The sequence below is a fragment of the Numida meleagris genome, chromosome 2, assembly GCF_002078875.1.
Source record: "Numida meleagris isolate 19003 breed g44 Domestic line chromosome 2, NumMel1.0, whole genome shotgun sequence".
In the NCBI taxonomy this organism is placed as follows: Eukaryota; Metazoa; Chordata; class Aves; order Galliformes; family Numididae; genus Numida; species Numida meleagris.
Genome location: NC_034410.1, coordinates 23,321,010 through 23,342,433, shown reverse-complemented (window position 1 = coordinate 23,342,433; position 21,424 = coordinate 23,321,010). Strand labels below are relative to the sequence as shown.

The window sequence follows — 21,424 nt, the reverse complement described above, 5'->3', positions numbered from 1 at the left end:
CACAAAGACAAAATCAAACATTTCAGTTGTTGAGCATTCAGCCTTGTAATGGCAACCGGTCCTTCCCTAAGCATCATGTCTCCATGTAGCAGATGCGTGCGTGGTAACCATCTATTGCAAATATTTGATTACATTGATGAATGGAGAATACAAAGAACAGCAAGATTTCTTCAGTCAAACAAGGTACCCTGATTACTATCTCAGCTTCTGAAAGTGATACACCACCAAGCTCCTGAGATCTTGGAAATTCTATCACAAATTACTGCTCTTACAGATTTCTAACTTTGTAAGTGTTACAAAATTTCTCAATAGTCTACATGAAAAGCAAGCTGATATTGAATAAAGTAGTTTTGAATTTATATATACAAAGGATAAATTTAGCTTTATCACTAAAGTGATGAAGGCATCTGCAATTCTATAACATAAGGATTAACTGCTTTCATTTCAGGTTTCTGTGGATCTGGAATAGAAGTGAATTGGAAGGATTGGAGGGACAGGAAATCAGCAAATTTCAAATGTTTAAGTGTTCCCTTCTCTTCCAGAATAAAGAGTGCACCTTTCTACACCATGGGATGCCATCACCACACAGCCACACAGGCTTGGGGACTCTGCACAGCTCATTAATGCAAATCGATTTTTCTTTCAGCTGCTTACGTTCTTACACTCAAAGCCTTGTTTACAACAATGTAGTGGGTTCCAAATTTTCAATTTTTATCAGTAGGTAGAAGAAGAGGCTCAGATAATGATGTTAGCTGGATTTCTTGGAGAAGCAATATTCACAAGCACAAAAACGGTGTAGAGAAGGAATGACATTTTGAAAGGTGAACATAGGTGAAAAGCTGGAACAAGAAGGCAGAACTTTTCTCTAGGAAAGAAGAGAAGCAAAGCAGCTGTTATTGCTTGCAATAAAGCCAGAGACACTGAGATAGCCAAGAAAAATAAAATCTGTGATCCCTGAGAATGGACAGAGGCAAACTTCAATGTCACAAAAGATGTTTGGGTAAAGAAAAATTCTGGACAATGTAAGTGTTAATGATGAATGAAGTGACAACTCCTACTGCCTATGAGAAATTTGGAAGAATGAAGAATTTTGGAAGACCCCAGGGATAACCAAGCTTTTCCGCTGGTGTATGAGTGACACCATTTTTGTGCAGTTCGATGTTTCAGAACCTCTCAGAAAAAGAAAATAAAGTATTAAATATACCTATGTTGCTCAGCAAGTACTTGACCAGGTCATTTAACACTGCTGGAGAGAGACTTCACAGCTGGAGAATGCACCAGGTCCACTGGGCAACTTTTAAGCTGTCTTCTTCCAACAGCCTGCCCTCCATGTTCTCAGTGGGTCTTGGTTATCTGGCAATAGTTCAGACAATGAAACCGGGTGGCTGTGAAACTGGCATACATTTCACTGTGGTTCCAGCCATGAATTTATCATTTAAAAGCAAATGTGAAAATGAGAAGGTTTGAGTACTTACGGGATAACACCTGAAATGGAGAACTATAAGTACAAGAAGCTTTACCCTGGATGGAAAATTGTGATGGACTGTTTTGGACACCAATGCAAAAACACTTTCTTGAAGTTATTTTGTGTCTTGCCAGCTCTGCCTTTTCCAGAAAACTAGTATGTATTCTCTTGTTTAGAAATGGAAGAAGTCAATTTTATGAGGATATCTCCAGAAAGTCATTTCTCACTGAACTTGATGCAACTCCACATAATGTAATTGCTAAGTAATGTAATTGCATAAGTAATGGCTACTTTCCCAGTTTTCTTTAAATGAGTGAAATTTGGTGGAACTGAGCATGTTTGCCTGAAGTCATGTGGGAATAGATGCGTAACATCTTTTTATTTTGGTCGAGGGGGATCAAACCTTTAGAGGAGAGCTCTTTTCTCACCACGAAGAGGAAGAACCTGCCAGCCAATCTGATTTCTTCAGAAGAACGATCTTAATTCTTTTGTATTCTAACTTTTTGTTGGGATTTGCAGTGTACTTTTAAGTAGCTTTTACATTGAAACCTGAAATGATTGAGATACTATATAAAATAATCTACTGCAGTGAAACATTGTATTGTGGAGTTATTTTTGTCTTGTAATAGTCTATAATTTCATAGAACCTAATGTAGGGGTTCTATACTACTTGGAGTCAATGTTTTTAGGAAGGTAATTATATTTTAGGAAGGAAAACAGCTTTTGCTTAAAATGATAATCATAGCATTGGAAAAAAAATATCTCTATGTTAGCCTCAAGCTCAGTAAAACACTGTTCAAGTATTTGCAATGGATTAACAGACTAGAATATTCCCATGAGTCATTATTTAAAGATGAAATTGCATAGAAATAATTTAATTTATGCAGAATATTACAGGGTGATCCTTCAGGTTCACGTTGTTCGGCCATATCTAATTTGTCTATATGGTGCTCTGCTGGGTTGCTGTGAACTCTCGTAGGTCTAAGTAATTTAGTGATGCTGAAATGTAAACATACACGCAGAAAGATCATCTGTGCACCTCAGGCTTAGCAAAGATTTATCACCTGGGAATTAACAGATAGCTGAGTAACTATTCCATTCCTATAAAATATGCATAAAAGCCTGGTGAGCTGGAATCTGCAAGACAGCTGTTATTGTTTGCTCATAGCTTCGAATGCCCTGTGCAAGATGCACTTTAATAATTGCTCTAATGAGAAACATATGGATCTAATATTTTCATTCCATGTCTTTGCTTATGCTTTAAAAATATTTGCATTGAGATATTTCACTAACAGGATATGACTTTCCCTAAAGCCTAAAACTCAAACAAATTCTTATGCAGTGGGTCTACCGAAGCCTGTATCCTCAGCAGCACCTTATGTCAGCTGTTCTATCTCAGCAAAAATTGATAGCGCTCTCTCTGCACTGCTCATCTGCATATTTTCATGGTACGTGCCAGAATTTAATGTTCTTGAGATGTCTTCCTTTCTATAGTGCCAGAGCCGAAGGATCTAAAAACTATTTTGAGGCTGAAGGCAAAAACTCTCAAATACAGTGGGCATAGGAGAAGGAAGCAGGCATTTTGCTGGTGAAGAGGTGAACCAACAGCTAAGGAAAAATGCAGGCCTTGATCTAGGTGCAAAAGAGCAGCAAATAAAAACAGAAAAGATCTTTGGTCTGGCTTGTTGCCTTCGACAGCACTTCCACTCTACAAACAAAGGCACAAGCCTTATAAACACCTCCAGTTTTGCAGAAGACTGTTCTGCATCCCCAAAGTTACAGAGACGTGTATAACAGCTGCAAAATGGAAATGAAAACTCAATTTTTCCAATTGATTTTCTCCTCCGAAAACACAGAGTATGCTCCAAGACTGAGGCCCCATCCACGGGAGCTGAGTGAACATTTAATTCACTGAGGAGCTATCAGTCAGGTGAATTTGCCTCTCCTGCTTTGGCTTCACAGTCATTGAAAACTAGAGGACAAGAGTATTCTCACCTTGATTTTTTTCTACCCCACGTGAGGCTGCATTTTGCTGCCAGGATCTTTCCTGGGTTGGATGGGTGTTCTTCTGGTAAGCCAGTTTATTTGTAGAAAGAGTTGTGGTCCTGATAGTTTGCAGAAATATCCCTTGGGATATTCTTGGCCACCCACAGCTCGGAAGATTTCGATAGTAACCATGGCAGGTAACAGCTGCACAAGCGCTCCTCAACGGCCAGTAATTACTGCCTAAGTCAATAGGTGGTGCACTGCACTTGTGGAATCGCTCTGCTATTTCACTCAGGGTCTTAAGAATTGGCATTTAGGAAAACTTGTTTCATTTCACCCAAAGAACCAATCTCTGTAGCTTGAAAAGCAATCTAATATATATATATTTCTAAAATTTTTTTCACTGAAATAATTATTGTAATGAGTTACATATATTTCAAAATCTTACTATCAAAAAGGGCAAATGTATTTCTTCGGATACTTACGTTTGGGTTAACAAGAGCCATCACTTCATGATTAATTAGAGGATATACTTAAGCCTGGACTTGCGGTTAGGAAATTTTTTTGATGTAATACCTGCACCCAACCACCCAATTTCCAGGAAGGGACTAATGTATTTCAGCCTAAGAGTATAGAAATAGTCATATATGTGGAAGGTCTTTGCGTATGCATTGCAGAGTGCATTCAGACTGCATCTGAGATGTATATGGAAACAATAAGGAAAAATACATATTTTTAATAGGCTGATAACAAGGACTGAGTGTAAGGAGATGAATTATAAGCTACTTCTGATAGCGTGCCTGAGAACTGCTTTATTTGAATGTGCTATTCTTGAGTTGCTTGGAATCAATACACACGATTCTAATACTGTAAAACTGGATTGAGTGGGTTTCAGAATAGCAGCTTCTAGGAGAGCCTGTCTGAAACCTGCAAGCACTACAGCAAAACAAAACAAATCAAAAGTCACTTTAGAAGATGCAATTTAAAGCTGTGTTGTGGAAAACACAGATCTATTAATTGGAACTGTGTGGTCTTTAAAGTCCCTTGCAACTTATGCCATTATATGAATGTTGTTTCATCATTCACCTGTGTTAAAAGAAATTTGCCCATTCATAGCCCTGAGCTCAATATTCACATTTTAAAATGGCAAACACAGATTTTTAAGATGACTCTCAGTGGGTCATATTTTCTCCCCAGTGAAGAAGCCTGGACAATTTTCCCTTCTATAACCTCTTTCCAAGTTTCAAAATTTCTTTTCTCTCTGCTTTGGTTGAATTTACCACGTTCTGCCTCCCCACCTCTATTTTTCACCTACTTACGCCACGTTCATACAAAAGCACGTGCTGCAGAGAGCCCAGCTTCTGCCAAGTTTTCATTAACTTTCTTGGATGCTGTAAAGTATATTTGTATTGGAGACGTTAGGCTCCAGCCGAACTACTGACAGGAATGTCTCAGCCTCTGCCATCTCCTAGGAAGGCTGCATGAGCAGAGCTGACGGGTGGAACAATTTCACTGACCATGGAGGTGGGTGTTTGGACCCGCAGCACAGATTGGGCCAAATGCTCCAGTACTGCCATTTACAGTCATATCACAGCTGAGCCCTGGGTTTGGCAGAGGCTTTAACCCTACAGCTTTAGCTAATCTGTGCTAATGGGCTAGTTGTGCTACTGCTGATGAGTACATGCTTGTAATGAAATTCTCCAGAGATAGTCTGTACAGGGAGGCAGATGACTCCCAAAGACAAGTAAGCAAACTTTACCAAAAATTTAGACAACATTTTATATTCCTGAAATGAGACAGTATGAAGACTGCCTGCACTATCTGCAGCTCACCTCACTTACTTTCAGCTACAGTCCTTGGAGAAGAAAGGAGCTCTGCAACATTGTACACAGCGTATGCAAAATACTTGATTGTGCAGTAATTTCTTGATGAGTTCAAAACCCAAAGGCCAAACTGAGTACTGTCCAGGTGCTGATACCCATTGAGAGGTGGGGGCTCTTTTTTTTTCTTCTGGTTTGATTTCTAAATGAGCCCACTTCAGTGGCAAAGGTGCAAAAAGACACAGACCATGGGTACTACTAAAGGGCTGGTAGAGTGGAAGCATTCTTCATCTGAAAGGAAGTGCCATGAAATAGATCAGAGAGACCACAGGAGAACTCAGAAGATGACCAAAGAGAGAACATTTGCCCTTTCCTTTCAAAATCACAAGCGTTGCTTTTTTTTTTTTTCCCCCCTTCTCACAAATGTATGGGCAGCAATAGTCCACCTCCCAGCCCTAAAAATAACCCTTGCACACATCCTAGTGGGTTACATGGACCCAGGGAAGTAATTCTGTCTTTGCAGTCTTGTAGAAAATTCCTGGCTTCTAGATAATCTAGGTGAGAAAACAAACTCTTAACACTTCAATAATTTTTTTTCCTTACAACAACTTTTAAGTACAATGAAATGCTAACACTTCACAAATCATCATGGTCCAGTGAATAATGGTGGGTATTTACATTGAACTGTATTTCACTCATTTAAGTGAAAAAGGGCTATATTTTATCATGACAATTTCCCTATTGTCAATCTAGCACAGAGCTGCAAACATTTCCCCTTTTATTAATGCAGCACACAACTAGCTGTGAGCACACGGCAGCTGCATGCCAGGCTGTGTTTTCCTATTTGCCCGTTTTCCATTAATTGCACGCAAGAATGAAAAACTTCCTTTAGAAACAGTTAGTGCTTATTCCTCCTTTCGTCGTCTGGAGCAGCCTTTGGACTCTACTCATGCACTAACCTTTGGGATGGTGCCGTGTTCAGGTTACAGGATCTTTGTCTGGTTATTTTCTCCAGGCTTTCGTTTGGGGAATCATGCTGATTAAGCCCATCTCACCTCTCCCCTTACCTGCTCTGGCTGTTGTCCTCCTGGTCTTGTGTGTGATCTCTCCAGCACCTCTCAAGACCCTCTCAGTGCCAAAACACAGCTGCTGAAACTGCTGTTCATTTAGGGCTTTCAGAAAAGCGCTGTACGATAGCAGCATCGTAAAAAGTCTCAGCCAAGCACAGTCTTTGGTTTTCAGCATGTTCATTGTGATAGTAAATTATTAAAGTTAACAGTAGATAGATCTGTTTCATACACAACTGAATGAAGTATAAAGGCCTAACAAAGCCTGATCTTCCTGACTCTTCCTCCACGCCATTTCAAAAGCACACAGTCCTGCTGATTGCAGCAGAGCTCTCTCCACAGTAAGTTTTCCAGAAGACAGAACCCTCATTTTCCGTTAATTTTTACGTGAGATGATTATCCGTCTTTTAGTCATTAATTTTGCTTAGGATTTGGATAAAATGAAGGAATCTCTTCTACTGTTGAAGTTCTCATACTATGAGGCATAGTTTCTTGGGGACTTTTTCAAAAGGGGATGTTGAACTGAAGGGTCAAGTAGACAATCACACCCAGAAGACAGGAGTAGGCAGTCTCTGAATGCTGTAAGCAAATATTTTACAGCAGTGATTTAAGAAATAATGAAGATGTACTTGAAATTCTGAGTATGTAACTTTACTCATTAATACCTTCTTTTGGAACACTGGACATGCTTTATTTTTTTTTTTTTCACAATTTATTTAAACATCTCACATATACAAAATACATTTTCTTTTTTTTTCTTTTGAGAAATGATGATTCTTTTTTATCCATTGGAGAAGATGAAAATGAGATTTGGAAGCAGAAACACCTGATTTTGGAGGAAGAGGACAAAGATGAGGAAAAATGATCCACATGCTTAAGCTGGGGATGAGACAGATTTCAAAGAAACAGAGAAGTAATACTTTAACTGCTGCTAGCACCATCAAAATTCAAGTACTGGAAACATGCTCTGGAATAATGAAATTAGCACCACTATATTCTGAGTGGAACTGAAAGTAACTCATATGATATGGAGAAGTGCCTACAAAGGATGTGGATCACACTTGGTTTAGCGTATGAGGTAGTTTAAACCTTTGGAAGTCGTGGTTTTAAACTTCCTCTGTGGAAGATAGTCAAAGGCCACAAGTGGTGCAAACTTTCATGATTTTTTTATTTTGTTTTTTTTTGTGTTTTTTTTTTCTTTACAAAGGTTGACATTTCCCAAAGCAAGGTGTTAAATCTTGAAAGACTTCCAAGTCCTTTTGGGGCTGTATTAAATTTCATTGCACAATGCTCCAATCAATTCTTCTCCTTCTCTTTCGCCCAGAGTTTAAGCAAGTAGATGAACAGAAGAAATGGAAGGAGTCAGCTCTCATTACAAAAAGAAATGACAAAGAATAATTTGGGGGGGGGGGCTTTAAGTTAATTTTAGTTCATTCATTTGAAACAGACTGGGCCAATGTCCAAACCGAATTCTTGGTCAGCGCCACCAATGTCCAAAGGTGCAATGTCAAGGATGGGCAAGCGAGATGGCTTATTTGTTCTGTACTCAATGATCGTTTTGCCCCATTTGTTGTTCTTTCTCTGCAAGAGAAGATATATTAGAATTGTTATTGCATTGTTCATAGAATTGAGAATTGTTTCACCTAGCTGGATAATTTCTGAAAGAATTTTACTTTAATTTTACTGCCATTGTTTACAAATAATGTACCCATATTCAATTATTTAGAACTCTGATACAAAGAAAACGTTTACTTTAACCTTAATGTTTGTGATGCTCTACATTTCCATATTATTCATACTGATTAAATCCTCAGAGAACCTTGCCTGATCTTTCGAAGACTTAATCCTGCCCCTCCTGTACCTTGTGCACTACTTTCTCAGCACGCTTCAGTTTCCACAGAATTTGGGTCTAGTTCCTCAGAAAAGCTTTTTCTATTTTTTTGCCACATTGCACAGTATAGGAAGGATTTATTTGTACCCCAGTCTTTGCCACTCATTAAAGATCTGGCATAGTTGGTTCTGCAGGCTATTTCTCCTCACTGGGTAATATTTTTCTGGTCTGACTGATAATCTAGTTCTGAATCAAAGCACAACTGTCATTAATACAATCATAGTGCCCATGCTTTCTGTGTTACTTACAGAGCAGCCATCCACAAGAACACTGAAAGTGAATCTGCTGTTGCCTTCAGCTCGTAGTTCAACATCATTGGATCCCTGGAGTATAACAGCCTTTTTAAGGTTTCCAGTCTCCTCATCCATGTAGGCAATGCTGTTCTTGCAGTGGTAGGTGATGTTCTGGGAGGCATGGTTGGCCAGCAGACGCATGAAGGCAAGTTGGGTGGCCATGTCCTTTGTGGTCACACCTTCACCATTGTATTCAAACTGAAAAAGACAAAGAAACCCACTCAATTGAATATCTGGGGAAAAGTGAATGTTTGCATATTTGCTGTAGGAATAGAAAAAAATTAAAGGCCACAAATGTCTGAGATCAGTCGCCTATTGCAACTGCAGAGCTAGAAAACACCACACAGAACTAGCAGGAAGTAAGGTGAAAACTGGGCACAAGTAGTGGATGGAGTTAAGCTCTGATCCAAGATACAGTTGCTGTTAGCAATTTAAGTGGATTTAAAGATGAGATCAAGCATATTCAAAGAAGAGAAATCCATTGTTTCCATAAACACACAGACACAATGCCTGGCTCAAGAATGCCCTGATTTTTTAATTTCTTATTTTAGTTTTATAGAACAGTGTTTGTAGATGTTATGAATGTTTGCTTCCTTATATTCCTTAACAGCATCTGCTTTTAGCCAGTGTGAGAAACAGGACTCTAGAATACCCTGGCCCCTTGTCCTTACCCAGTGACAAACTTTTTTGTTTTTATAGTAAAGAACTTGAACACTGGGATTTCATCATAAGACTAACTCAACTTCATTTAAAAATTATGAAGTTACTTCTTAACTGTACTAAAAGGACTTTCCAGCAGGCTGTACAGTGTCTGACACGCAGTAGACATATTTCTTGATTTTACTTACTGACGATTCATTTGGCATACACTTAGGATCTGTTATGTGTAATAAAAATACCTTTCCAGGAGCAGTGCAACATGTCAAATTTAAAAAAATAGCAAAAATTATTTTATTACTTTCTCAGTTTCTGGACCGCCTTTGTACTAAAGTAGCATATACCAGGCCAGGATTCCCTTAGAAATAGCCACTAATCACGTTGAATTGATCATTTGCAGACACTAAGAAAAATTAGAACGATACTAGGAAATCCCTTTTGCAAATTGTGTTTGAAGCCAGAACTGGAACCCTGTTCCCTTGAGATAAAATGTAGTTGTTCCCCTTTTCATATTTCTCCTCTAAGAGTTTAATTAATGAGCTTTGCTCACTGAGAGTCAGTGTGTAGGGAATTCTTCAGAAAGCACTGTAGGAAACAATTGTCCTCTAATGCATCACATACCTGAGTGCCACCGTTGATAGTTTCACCGAACCATATGTGCTTTTTGTCCTTGGGATTCTTGCTGACATACCAGTTCTTAGTCGGAATATTTTCAAGGCTAGCATGGATGCAAGTCTCACCAGTGGCAAAGTCACAGTATGCTCTAATGGCATCTGCAGTGCAGCCTTGGTTAGGATCAATCCAGTAGAAACCTTTGAGGAAAGAAACATTTGCGTTCATTTTATATTCAGTGGTTTGATACAGGAACTCAGAAAGGTCACCAATATCATAGCTAAGTACAGTATTGAAGTGGTAACTGGGAGAAATACATCTTTTAGATTACCGATGTGTAAGAAATTAGTTGTATTCAAAAACTAGGATTAAACATTTTTACATTATTTTTAAAAAAGACTGCAATAATTGCACAATTGCATAATTGTAGATATTTTGAATGTCTCTGAATGTCCTCATAGATAGGTATTTTCACTGGAGGCAGACAGAACTTCTTCACTGGCCATTTAGTATTTTCACTAGTTGACCAGGGATACCATTCATCAAAGAAAGCTAATAAGCTGCAAACATCTTGCTGAGCCAGAAAGGGGAACTCTCTGGCACTAACGTACCGCTGCTCCATTCTGGGTGGCTAAGTCTGAGATCACGGCAGGTGCGAGCTGGATTCTTTTTGGAGCCTTCTGGGGTCAGCAGGGTCTCAATTTGGTTGTTCAGTGTTTTCAGAGTGGCATCAACTTCATAATCCTTGGGTCTGAGAGAAGGCTGATCAGCCCGGTAGTATTCTGCATCGTAGCCAACTTCATATCCACCACCATTGGGACCAGGGGGACCAGGGGGACCAGGAGGACCAGGAGGACCCTGAAGGTTTTCAAAAGCAAAAGAGATGAAGTGTTCTATTATAAATATGATTCTTTCAGTTGATTGTTTCCACACATGCATCGTCCTACTGAAGTCTCAGCACTCTCAGCTCTAGTCTGAGGAAGGTCCTATGGACCTGCTGTGTGGTAACCACTGTGAACTAAAGCAGAAGATGCACTGTGTAGGACTACCACATCTTTGTGCTTATACTGGCTGGCCATAAAGAATGAACATGGACTTCAGGCTTAGGTCTACTAGGGAAATGCTGAATGTTAAATAACAACCAACATTTCAAAATCCCTTTTTAAAATAAAAATATATCTCTCAGAACACTAAGATTTTGAAGTTATTTTCATTTAACTGTTACCCAAATGTGTTAAATCAACAAGACATAAGTTATACTCACAGCAGGGCCTTGGCTACCATGAGAGCCACGAACACCAGCAGGGCCAATGGGTCCAGGGAGACCATTGCGACCATCCTTACCAGGAGGACCAGAAGGACCAGGAGGACCCTAGAAGGAAACTTGAACAGTTTAATGACAGTAGGGAACACTACCAATAGAGATTCATATAAATGGGAGTGTACAAATATATTCCATAAAAAGAACAGGAGAATTATTTGCATATGCTCTTAAATTCACATACCCTTGGGCCAGCGGGACCATTGTTACCAGGAGGACCTTGATCACCATGTTGGCCCTATTGGGAAAAACAAATGCATACTCATTAAAAAAAATGCAGTGCCACACAATGTATTAACATGATTCAAGAGGGGATCAGATCAGTATTTGGATTCAGAGAATGGAAATCTAGGGCAACTGGGATTAGTGGAGTTGGGATATAAAATGCGGGAGGAAAGAGAGTGAAAAGTGGTATTTAAAAGGATAACCTAGAAAAGTCTCTATATTGTTTCTTAGGGTTTTCAGAGAAGCCTTTATAATAAAAGATAGAATTCCTAAAGAGGGTACAACAGTTTAAAGGGAAGATAATCTGTAAATGACTTGCTTCTCTGTGATACAGAAACTTTACAATTTCTGACCAGAAAAGAAGAAATGATATTAAAGCAAAAGGCAGAGCTTTCTGAATTCCATGCTAGCCAAATGAAGTTGATTTTCAGGGCAAACTCACAGTTCTAAAAATCAACTCTCAGTGACATTAATAAAATTTGCACTATTATGTGGAGAGTGCTGAGTGTTTGGATCTTATGGCCTTTGAAAGATGATGCAGAGTGAACTAAGTCAAAATAGGAAAATCATTTACTTACAGCAAGACCAGGAAGACCCTGCAATCCATTGTGTCCCTTCAGGCCAGGCAGACCTCTATGTCCCTTATCACCAGGTTCACCTTTCTCACCACGTGGACCTTGTGGGCCCTAGGAAGGGATATACGTGTCAGAGAAAGCTTCAAGTAGATATTACTGACAAAGGAAGAATTAAGTATAAGCATTCTACATTATGCCATAGGTTGCCCCTGATATATTTGTGTGCATCCTGTTAAGACGCCCAGGAAAATTGTTAATCCCAAAACTTCGGGTTCAGTCCCATGAGAGAAGATGACCAAGATCCTAGGTTTATAAATATTTACAGCTCCTTAAGCACTACTTTTTGTGCTTGAATGCAGCTGTGGGCCCTTAATAATTAAACATATGTTTTCTTATATCAATGTAGCAATGTATATAGCAATTAAGACTTACAGCGAGACCTCTTGGGCCAAAAGCACCAGCAGGACCAACAGCACCAACAGGACCCTGAAACAGGAAAAGAAAATGCATGTCATTGATGTATATCATACCTAATAAAGGCTCCACGCTGAACAGTAAGAAAAGTAATTATTCACATATTATAGGGTTTTGATGCATATTTGTATATATAATGCATATATGTATATATGTATGTGTATGATAGACAAATGTTAGTCCTGTATCAATCAAAAAATGTAAGATCTCATCAACTTACAGGATCACCACGGTTTCCAGGCTTTCCAGAAGGACCAACTTGACCATGAGGACCAGGAGCACCCAGGGCACCACTGGGACCAGGGTTACCAGGAGCACCACGCTCACCCTAAGAATCAGGGAATGCAAGAAGAGAGATGCTGTGTTACTACTGACTTACACATATTGGAAAATATCTTTCATGAATATGAAATAAAAGGAAAGAAGAAGTCACCTTGAAACCAGGAGCACCATCACGGCCTGGAGGACCATCATTTCCAGGATTGCCCTGTTAAAGTAAAGTATCATTTAAAAATATTAAAGCCCATCAATATTCATCTCACATAGAACTTCATGCCAGCCTAATTGCTCCCAATTTGAGATGGAATAGCATGAATCTTGAAGTTAAATTTCATTACAAATACCACATTCAATTCCCTTAAATACACGAACATTCTCAGAAAAATAGGGTGGCCTTCAAATATTTTAGATTTTACAATATCAATATAGGAGAAAGTTCATGATTTTTTATTCTATTTCTGTAAATGAGAAGTTCATACAGGAGGTCTATACTAACGGTGCCTCAGATTATCAAATAAACTTCCCCGATAATGCCCAGAGAAAAATTTATATCTTAAATCCTTAAGAAAAACTATAACGTATGAATATTTTACTTTTCTTAGAGTGTAATAACTATGCACTGTATGGATACCCTTCAAGGTGAACTACTAACCTGGATGGCTGTGTTGAATGGATGAGTTTATTCACTGCTCTATGAAAAGCTGGTTGCAGGGCCCTGCCCACCAAACAATCATCCCTGAGGTAGGGCATTACAGGGGGGCAATTTATTACACTGCAGTACTCGCACATACCCCTTTCTACACAGTATACAGGTCCTCTACTACCTGCGTATATCTGTGGGTCTCAGCAGTACTTGCCACACAGGCCAGAGTTTGTTTCATCATGTTTTTTAGCCTCCTTTACATCTTATGGTGAAGAAATGCACATCAGGAAATATCATGTATATATCCGATATTTTAAAAAAATCAGAGATAATCAGCTTCCCTGATACAGCTTCTCTATGGCCAAAAGCTTGTCACAGGGGATGTACTGTTTTTACCAGCTCCAGCAATGAAGGCTTCTTCCCACTCTATCTTTTTAGGCAATTAAGCAAAAAGTCAGAAGATTGTGATTGTGCCTCCAGGATATTGTTCAGACACAGCTTACACCTTGAAGAATTTGTCACCTAGTCAGAGCTATTGGGGAAGAGGACTGAAATCAGCTCTGTGATGAGGAGGTTCCGTGGTATCACTGCTCTGTTTTAGACCTTGCCAAATTTGGGATGTGTGTATTGGGATCCTGCTACAATTCTCCCTGAAGACATTGGAAGGTAGAAGTTTGCTAGCAGAACAGCATCCAGTTGCATTCAGTTTTTCTGTGTATTTGTCTTTGGCTCAGAACAAAAGCAAAGCAGTCTTGGAGAGGAAAGAAGTCATAGCTTACGTCACGACCAGCTTCACCAGGAGCACCATTAGGACCGGGAGAACCCACAGGACCAGAGGGACCACGAGCACCAGGAGGACCAGCAACACCCAGGGGACCAGGTTCACCCTAATACAGGAACAGTGGTAACAAAATGTGACATACGATACAACAAAAACCAGTCTTACAAGATAGTCAGTCTATATCTAAGAGATGTATTTCTCCACAGTCCGTGCTGGAAGTGAAAGAATCAGGAAACAAGGAGAAACATATCTAACTACAGCAAATATCTTCATATTCAAGTTTCTAGCTCTTCTATGCCTTGCTAAGAACAGATGCTTCTGATGTCATTCAAAAACATGCTCACCTGCAGACACAAGTCTTGTTTTCTGCAGCAAGCAATAATTTCTTCCACTGCTTTTAAGTCTGTAGGCTCCATTTAACTAAGATCTGTTTGCAGCAGCAATGAAAACAACAGAATCCATACCTCCTGTCCCCCAGTACTCCTTAAGACGAGACCTCAGCATTTTTCTTTCTAGTTTAGGGCAATTAAAAAGTCATATACTCACTGTTGCTCCAGAAATGCCTGGAAGACCACGTTCTCCCCGAGAGCCAGGCAGACCAAGGATACCAGGAGCACCAAGAATACCCTGAGGACCTGGGGTACCGGGAGGACCCTGTGACATGAAAAGATTATATTAACAGGGGGAAAAAAGTCTCTCCATATTTCTCATTTATTTTGCTCTGTAACTACTTCCCAAAGAGCTCAATGTGTGTCACTGCCAGTTTACAGATTGGAGAATTTGTAACCAAGGCAGAAGAGCAAAACTAAAGATCTATAAGAAAGTAATGCTGATTATATTCCGACCCCGATAAGTACGTTTGCTTTTCCTTTCTAGACGAGATCTCCTATTGTGTCATTCCCAATCACTAACAGTGGGTGGTGCATGAAAACTAGGGTATTCAGAATGGAGAAGAGACTGTATTGAGGGAATTCCACAGTGAAGAAACCAACTATCTGATTCTGAGACAGCCTTAGAAGATACCTAGACGGTATATGACATCTCCCCACAAGCCTTAGAGCTCATTACTGATCCTTTGAAAAGGCAGAAGCTGTTTAGTTAAGAGACCTTTCAATTTCCTTAAAATTTGAGCATGTGCTGCTAAACTTGGTGTAAGTAATCATCCTGAAAGATCACTTTATTATTCCTAACTGCAGTCACACCCTCTAGTTCAACTACATTTTCTTACAACATAAAACTAGAAAATTCATTGCTTTATACCAGACTTTACAAGGCAAATTTTCAGCAGTCACCTACAAAATTTGAATGTACATGTCCAACAGTGACAGTGAGAATTTTATTTTTAGCTGTAACTTCTACAGATTATGGAAGAAACTTTCTATATATTTACACTGAAAAACAATAGAGAGGTAACTCACACAAACAGATACTTCTAAAAGACACCTGACACAGAGGTAACGCTCACTTTAAGGTATATTTGTCAAACATGCATAAACAATTTCCTGAATCTCAGTGGAGCTACTGCTTAAAACTGCTGAAGGTGGTATGGGAGAAATGCCCTTCAAAAGTACCAAAAGTAACTTAGAAGCTGTAACATTTACACAAAGAGAGACGCTTGTTATGAGATGTGATACTCAGTTACTTACAGCAGCACCAGCCTCTCCAGATGGACCTTTCTCACCAGCAAAACCAGGTGGGCCAGCAATACCCTGCTCACCAGTACGGCCAACTGGGCCAACATCACCACGCAGACCTCTAGGACCATCTTTGCCAGCTGGGCCAGGAGGACCAGGGGGACCAGTGATACCCTAAAGAATCGAGCGTGAACATGTCATCATTACAACACAGACCCATAACTGGGGAGAACAAAGTTTCACTCCATGTGAAAAAATGGTGCTTCGCAATAAACAGGTTATCAGCTGCTACAGAGCAGCAACTGTTACTACTTCGGTTAAGCAGTCGCATAGCTGGAATCAGCAGAATTATTGAATTTGGGAATGTGGCAAAATTTTGCATGTAGATATTTATTTGGCTCTAGAGACATTAATCGCAACTATAAAGCCTACGTGAAAAACAAACAACTTTCCATTCAATAGGATTGTTTAGCTTTGGATAGTAGAATTTAAAATATAGGGAAGGAATACCTCTTCCTAAGGCTTGGAACACCTTTGTGAAAAGGAAGTTTTACAAAAGTCAATTGAAAATAAGAAGTTTGGGCTGAAAAAGAAAGAAGTCAGTCATATTCACAGACACAATGAGAGGCTCCCCTGCTTTGGACAGCATTTGGAACTGCAGATACTTTAGAAAGCGTGGACATGAGATAATCTCTACATTCTTTTTGAGGGAGGATATGACCTTATTCCACTCAAAAACAATCTATGCAGTTACTCTCAGTGAATAAAAGCAAAAGAAAGCCAGATTTTTATAACTGGCAAGGTACCTCAAGGTGTGAGGGATGCTTGTTAGCTTGTGAAAAAATACTAAATGCATAATTCCCAGTCTGTGAATTTTCTCTTTTATCTCATCCAGTCCTGCAAAGATTTGAAGTGATTCCAGCATAGTCAGAATTTGAGTCATGTAACAAAAATGAGGATTATCCCTAACCAGTACAACTTCAGACTTGCGTTCCACTAAAACTTCTCCAGTTACTTACAGCAGGGCCTGGAGGACCAACTCTTCCAGCAGCACCAGGGAAACCAGTCATGCCCTAAAAATAAAAAAGTCAAAAGGAAGATTTAGTTTAAAGGAAACAGTGACTTAATGGAAACCAACAATGCAAATGGTAAAAGCCTGAAGACTTACAGGAGGACCAGCATCACCACGAGGACCAGCAGGACCAGCAGCACCAGCAGGACCCTACGTGTGAAGGGTAGAAACAGACAGATGAATCAAGCAAAGACTTGTTATAAGGGAAGTAAAGGAGACTAGTCTCACTCTTTACAAAAAAGAAACATGATTTTTGTTATTTACTTTAATTGAAGGACTTTCGGGCCCCAAAACAGAACAAACTGATATTAGGGGTAGAAAATTCTCATGGACTTCTTAAATCAATATGGTAAGGATTGAAGAGTTGCATAAGGCATTCATGATTCAAACGAATCTGCCTTGCCAATGTTACATGCATCTAAGCAAATCTGGAAGTAAAATGTGAAAGGTGTAGTAAGGCAAAGAACAGCAGGACCTCTGTTTGCACAGTATGACTGCTACAGCCATGTACTTCCAAGATCTGGTACTGGTCTTATAAAACCATATGGGAAGATCCCCAGCCCATGTTATCTTGCAATACTTCACAGTATCTCATACACCGAGGTCTCACTTTCTGCATCATTTCCACCACTTCCCCAGTAACGGGCTGGGTGCATGTGAAACAGTGTATACCTTTGGGCTATAAAGGTGTTAGCACATTAAAAGCTTGTTTGCAACTGGGTGCACAAATTTGCACATATGCTTCCACATGATTGGATCTAAAAGTCAGATTGCGATAGCACATTCTGTCTTTAAGAGGAAGGTTATCAGGGTCCTCAGCTCAGGAACTTACCCACAAACACCCCTTGAATAGTTAAAGATAGACGGATTTTGCTGATCTTCAGTACAAGTTGAAAATTATTATTATTTTTCTCTTCATTTCAGTTCCAGACTCATGATCTGAGCCAACACAAATATAGATCGATAAGGTTTATATAGTATGTGAAAACCAGAATGTTGACTTTCCTCACAGCCTAATTTGAAGTTCTGTTTCTTTTTTTTTTAGTTACCTTTTCAAAATTCAAGGCCTTCAGGTTAGCATATTGCTTGCATAGCACAGTTACGAACTATCAATTTTACAAAAACACAGTTCACTTACTGGTGGACCAGAAGCACCAATTGGCCCAATAGCACCTGTTGGTCCAGTTTCACCCTTCGGACCCTTAGGTCCACGCTCGCCTTTAGCACCAGGCTGACCAGCTGCACCCTAGAGGCAGAAAAGAAACACGCAGAACAAGGAGTTGGAAAAGCAAGCAAAGAAAGTAAAGGAATGGTGTGGCAACAATAAGAGGAAAATGAAAACAATACTCACAGGAGGTCCAGCAAATCCACTAGGACCTACAGGACCAGGCTCACCACGTTCACCCTAAAGAGAAGACAAAGAGGACTAGTTGGAATTGGCTTTAAAAGGGCTTTTTTGTGAATATCATGTCTTTGACATGATGAGCTAATTGAAGGAATTGCTTCTTACAGGAATACCACGGGCACCAGCAGGACCAGCAGGACCAGCAGGACCTCCTTCACCCTGAAACAGACAGCAAGAGACGTTATATGGGGGAAGGCCACAGTTGTCAAAACAGATCTTGTGGTATTGATGCATATACTCCATCTGCCCATGTCTCTGCTTTAATTTACCCTGTGTTAAGAATAATTTCTAATGAGACTTGGACAGGATAAAGAGTCATTAGGAACTAATGTGAGGTTGTTTGACACCATATCAGAACCTCTTCCCACAGTGCGAAGAGGATCATAACCTCAATTGGAAAGAATTCAGAATCTTCTCTGTAAAAAACACTGCCATATAGGTGTACTTCCATTCCCTGCCCTTTTAAGAAAAGGTATGGGGTGCAATGGCAAACTCCCAATAATACTTGCTTCACATAATGTGAGAACTTACAAAACTTATGCACCCTAACAAGACGGAATTGTTTTCTATTAGACTAGAGACTTCCTCTTAAATATTCATACTATGGGTGAACTGTATAAACAAGACACATTTTCATTCAGAGAGCAAACTTACCCGATCACCAGCACCACCAGCAGGGCCGGGAGCACCAATAGCACCAGGGAGACCCTACAGTTAAGAGAATGACATCATTTCTAACAAAATGTAACAAGAGTGACTAGTTAAATTTTTTCACACTTTTCTCCTGGAGATAGGCATGCATCTTTATTTAATATATTTTACATAATCTGGCGTCCTTTGAAGTCTATGCTGTTATTTTCCTCCCAAAGTATGAAATCTGGGGCAAGCAGCCAAAATGTTGAATTAATGTTGTGTGGCTTTGTAGGCTGCCTTTATGATTAGCTCTATGGGCTGAGCTCATAAAGTTCCAGAGGACATCGGACTGACAACTGCCTATGAAATAGTGATCTCTGCCAATGTCATATCTCTGCTTCCGTGCATGAAGAGTGATCACTTCTCTCTCACTCCTCAAACTCAAACACCCCTGAACAAGGGGCTATACAATCATACTAACTTGCACCAAAAGCAAGCAGCTATAAGAGGAAATGGAATATGCTGGAAAATAAAAGTCATAAATATCCTTTTTAGTCACTTACGTTCTCAGGTGCAGCAAGGTAAACTCAAGTAGAACCAAAAGATACTTACACGGGCACCATCTCTTCCTGTTGCACCAGCATCACCTCTCAGGCCTGGGGCACCCTAAAATAAATACAGAGAGGAAACAAACATTATATTGGTAATGTACAAAATAGTTGTCAGAAAGAAGCCCTGAGCTGTTTGCTGAGTGTACAGGTATTAAGAGACACCTACCACGCTGGTTTTGGTTTGGGAATGGACTTTGACTTATTTGATTCTTATTGCTGAGTATGTACTTACTTGCAAAGATAAAATACGTAGACAAAGAGGACTGATATGATTTGACAGAATTATAATCCTGTCTCTTTTATTATATATAAACCTATTTAGTTTCTTCCAGGTACCAAGAATTAAAAATTCAAAATCAAATCAATGTCTATTCCAAACGGTGAATGTAAATACTACATCAAAAGCCCTTTTCTTTTGGTCACAAAAGAACCAAATGTAAAAATTTTCCTGAGTATTCATGTTATATCTTCTATTTGAAGACAGAAAAGGACTGATTAAAAAAAGAGGTCATGAGTGGTCATGTAAAAGGCCATATATTTTATATAACAAAAATAGTATCTAGGCCATCGCTAGTGTCAAAAAGTCAGACTAGCACGCTGTTCTCTTTTTTTTTTTGAAGAACTCCTACTCTTCTGCATTACTCTGCATGTCAGTACATAGTTTTTATTAAAAAGTTGCAAGCAATTTTCATCTTAATCTCTTTATGGTCATTCACAGTTCTATAATGCGCTTACATTGGCTAAGATTTTCTGCTTTTATATATATGTGATGCAATGACAAACTTTTGTAATTTATTTATACATCATATGCACTGCATCAGAGTAGAGCCATTATGGATTTAATTAGATGCTCAGTTCTCCATGATCCATAAGCCCATTCCTGCTGTAAAGCCTATATTCAGATTTAACACTGCTTTCATAAAGGTAAGCTCATTGTTACTCATCCCCGTGAAGCCCTACCTGCCACTGAAACCAATTCTAAATGCTGAGCAAAGATCAGAATGCAGCCTTAGTACCTCAAAATATTGTCAATCTGTTGGACCAACAAAACCTTTATTTACTGTTAACTAATGAGACACCATGAAATACAATTTCACAGCAAATAAAAGTCGTATTTGGGTAACCTGCGTTTTTTTTCAGTTAGTGAAATTCAAGCATTTCCCAGACGTGTGCATATATAACAAAGACCATCAGCTATCAGCTTACCTTCTCACCCTTGCCTCCTGGAACACCTGCAACACCTCTCTCTCCTGGGATTCCACCAGGCCCAGCGGGACCAGGAGCACCAGCAGGACCGACGTTACCAGGCTCACCCTAGCAGGAACAGGATATTATGTAAGAGAGTGTGAAATATGGAACAATATTGCAATAGGGAACAAAAATTTCTCATTACTTATAAGCCTATTATTCTGCTTGCTTGTAAATATACTGAGTAGTAGTATTTGGTCCCTAGCTATTATGCATTTTTAATTTTTCTGCTAGTGAAGATGCTGGACATGAACTGCCTCTGTGATTTTGTGGTCCCATATTCCAAACTAAACCTTAGTGGAAAGACCACACATTAAGATCTTGAAAACTGAGCCCCATACTCAATTAGCATCCATCTAGTGTTATTTTGGCAGATGACCATGCATTATCATGCTAACATTTTGAGGAAAATATTGCTTACTAGACGCAAGGACTTCTTTCCCCAGGTGGGTATAAACAGGTTAGTACGAATTTTAGTCAAAATCTCAGAGTAACAGTACCTCCAGCTAACAAGCAGTATTCAAATTCCAAACTGAAGCTCCCCTTCCATACTCATCAGTGACAAAAAAAAATAAAATATCCATATTAGTGTGCACTAGCTGTCATGGAGCTTTACTACTTGAAGAAAGGGCCCAGTATCCATGGTGTGTGCAGGTTACCTGTTAGCAGCAATCATTTATACTGAGTAAAGAAGGTTTCTGACTGCCCTCATCAGCAATTCAACAGTGAGGC

The 21,424-nt window shown here is 39.4% G+C and overlaps 1 protein-coding gene across 1 annotated transcript in view; it reads right to left on the bottom strand.

Moving 5' to 3' along the window:
- The window catches only part of COL1A2 (collagen type I alpha 2 chain), a 37,672-nt gene continuing 23,733 nt past the window's right edge, over nt 7,486–21,424 (bottom strand). Inside the window, exons 32-52 of the mRNA XM_021387647.1 lie at nt 20,651–20,758; nt 19,446–19,499; nt 18,855–18,908; nt 18,306–18,359; nt 18,147–18,200; nt 17,934–18,041; nt 16,892–16,945; nt 16,743–16,796; nt 15,736–15,897; nt 14,636–14,743; nt 14,088–14,195; nt 12,820–12,873; nt 12,607–12,714; nt 12,345–12,398; nt 11,916–12,023; nt 11,297–11,350; nt 11,056–11,163; nt 10,403–10,649; nt 9,801–9,991; nt 8,478–8,720; nt 7,486–7,919 (exon numbers count right to left, since the gene is read on the bottom strand). Of these exons, the coding sequence (XP_021243322.1) occupies nt 7,773–7,919; nt 8,478–8,720; nt 9,801–9,991; nt 10,403–10,649; nt 11,056–11,163; nt 11,297–11,350; nt 11,916–12,023; nt 12,345–12,398; nt 12,607–12,714; nt 12,820–12,873; nt 14,088–14,195; nt 14,636–14,743; nt 15,736–15,897; nt 16,743–16,796; nt 16,892–16,945; nt 17,934–18,041; nt 18,147–18,200; nt 18,306–18,359; nt 18,855–18,908; nt 19,446–19,499; nt 20,651–20,758 (2,232 nt within the window). The 3' untranslated portion in view covers nt 7,486–7,772. The remainder of the gene's footprint in view (nt 7,920–8,477; nt 8,721–9,800; nt 9,992–10,402; nt 10,650–11,055; nt 11,164–11,296; nt 11,351–11,915; nt 12,024–12,344; nt 12,399–12,606; nt 12,715–12,819; nt 12,874–14,087; nt 14,196–14,635; nt 14,744–15,735; nt 15,898–16,742; nt 16,797–16,891; nt 16,946–17,933; nt 18,042–18,146; nt 18,201–18,305; nt 18,360–18,854; nt 18,909–19,445; nt 19,500–20,650; nt 20,759–21,424) is intronic.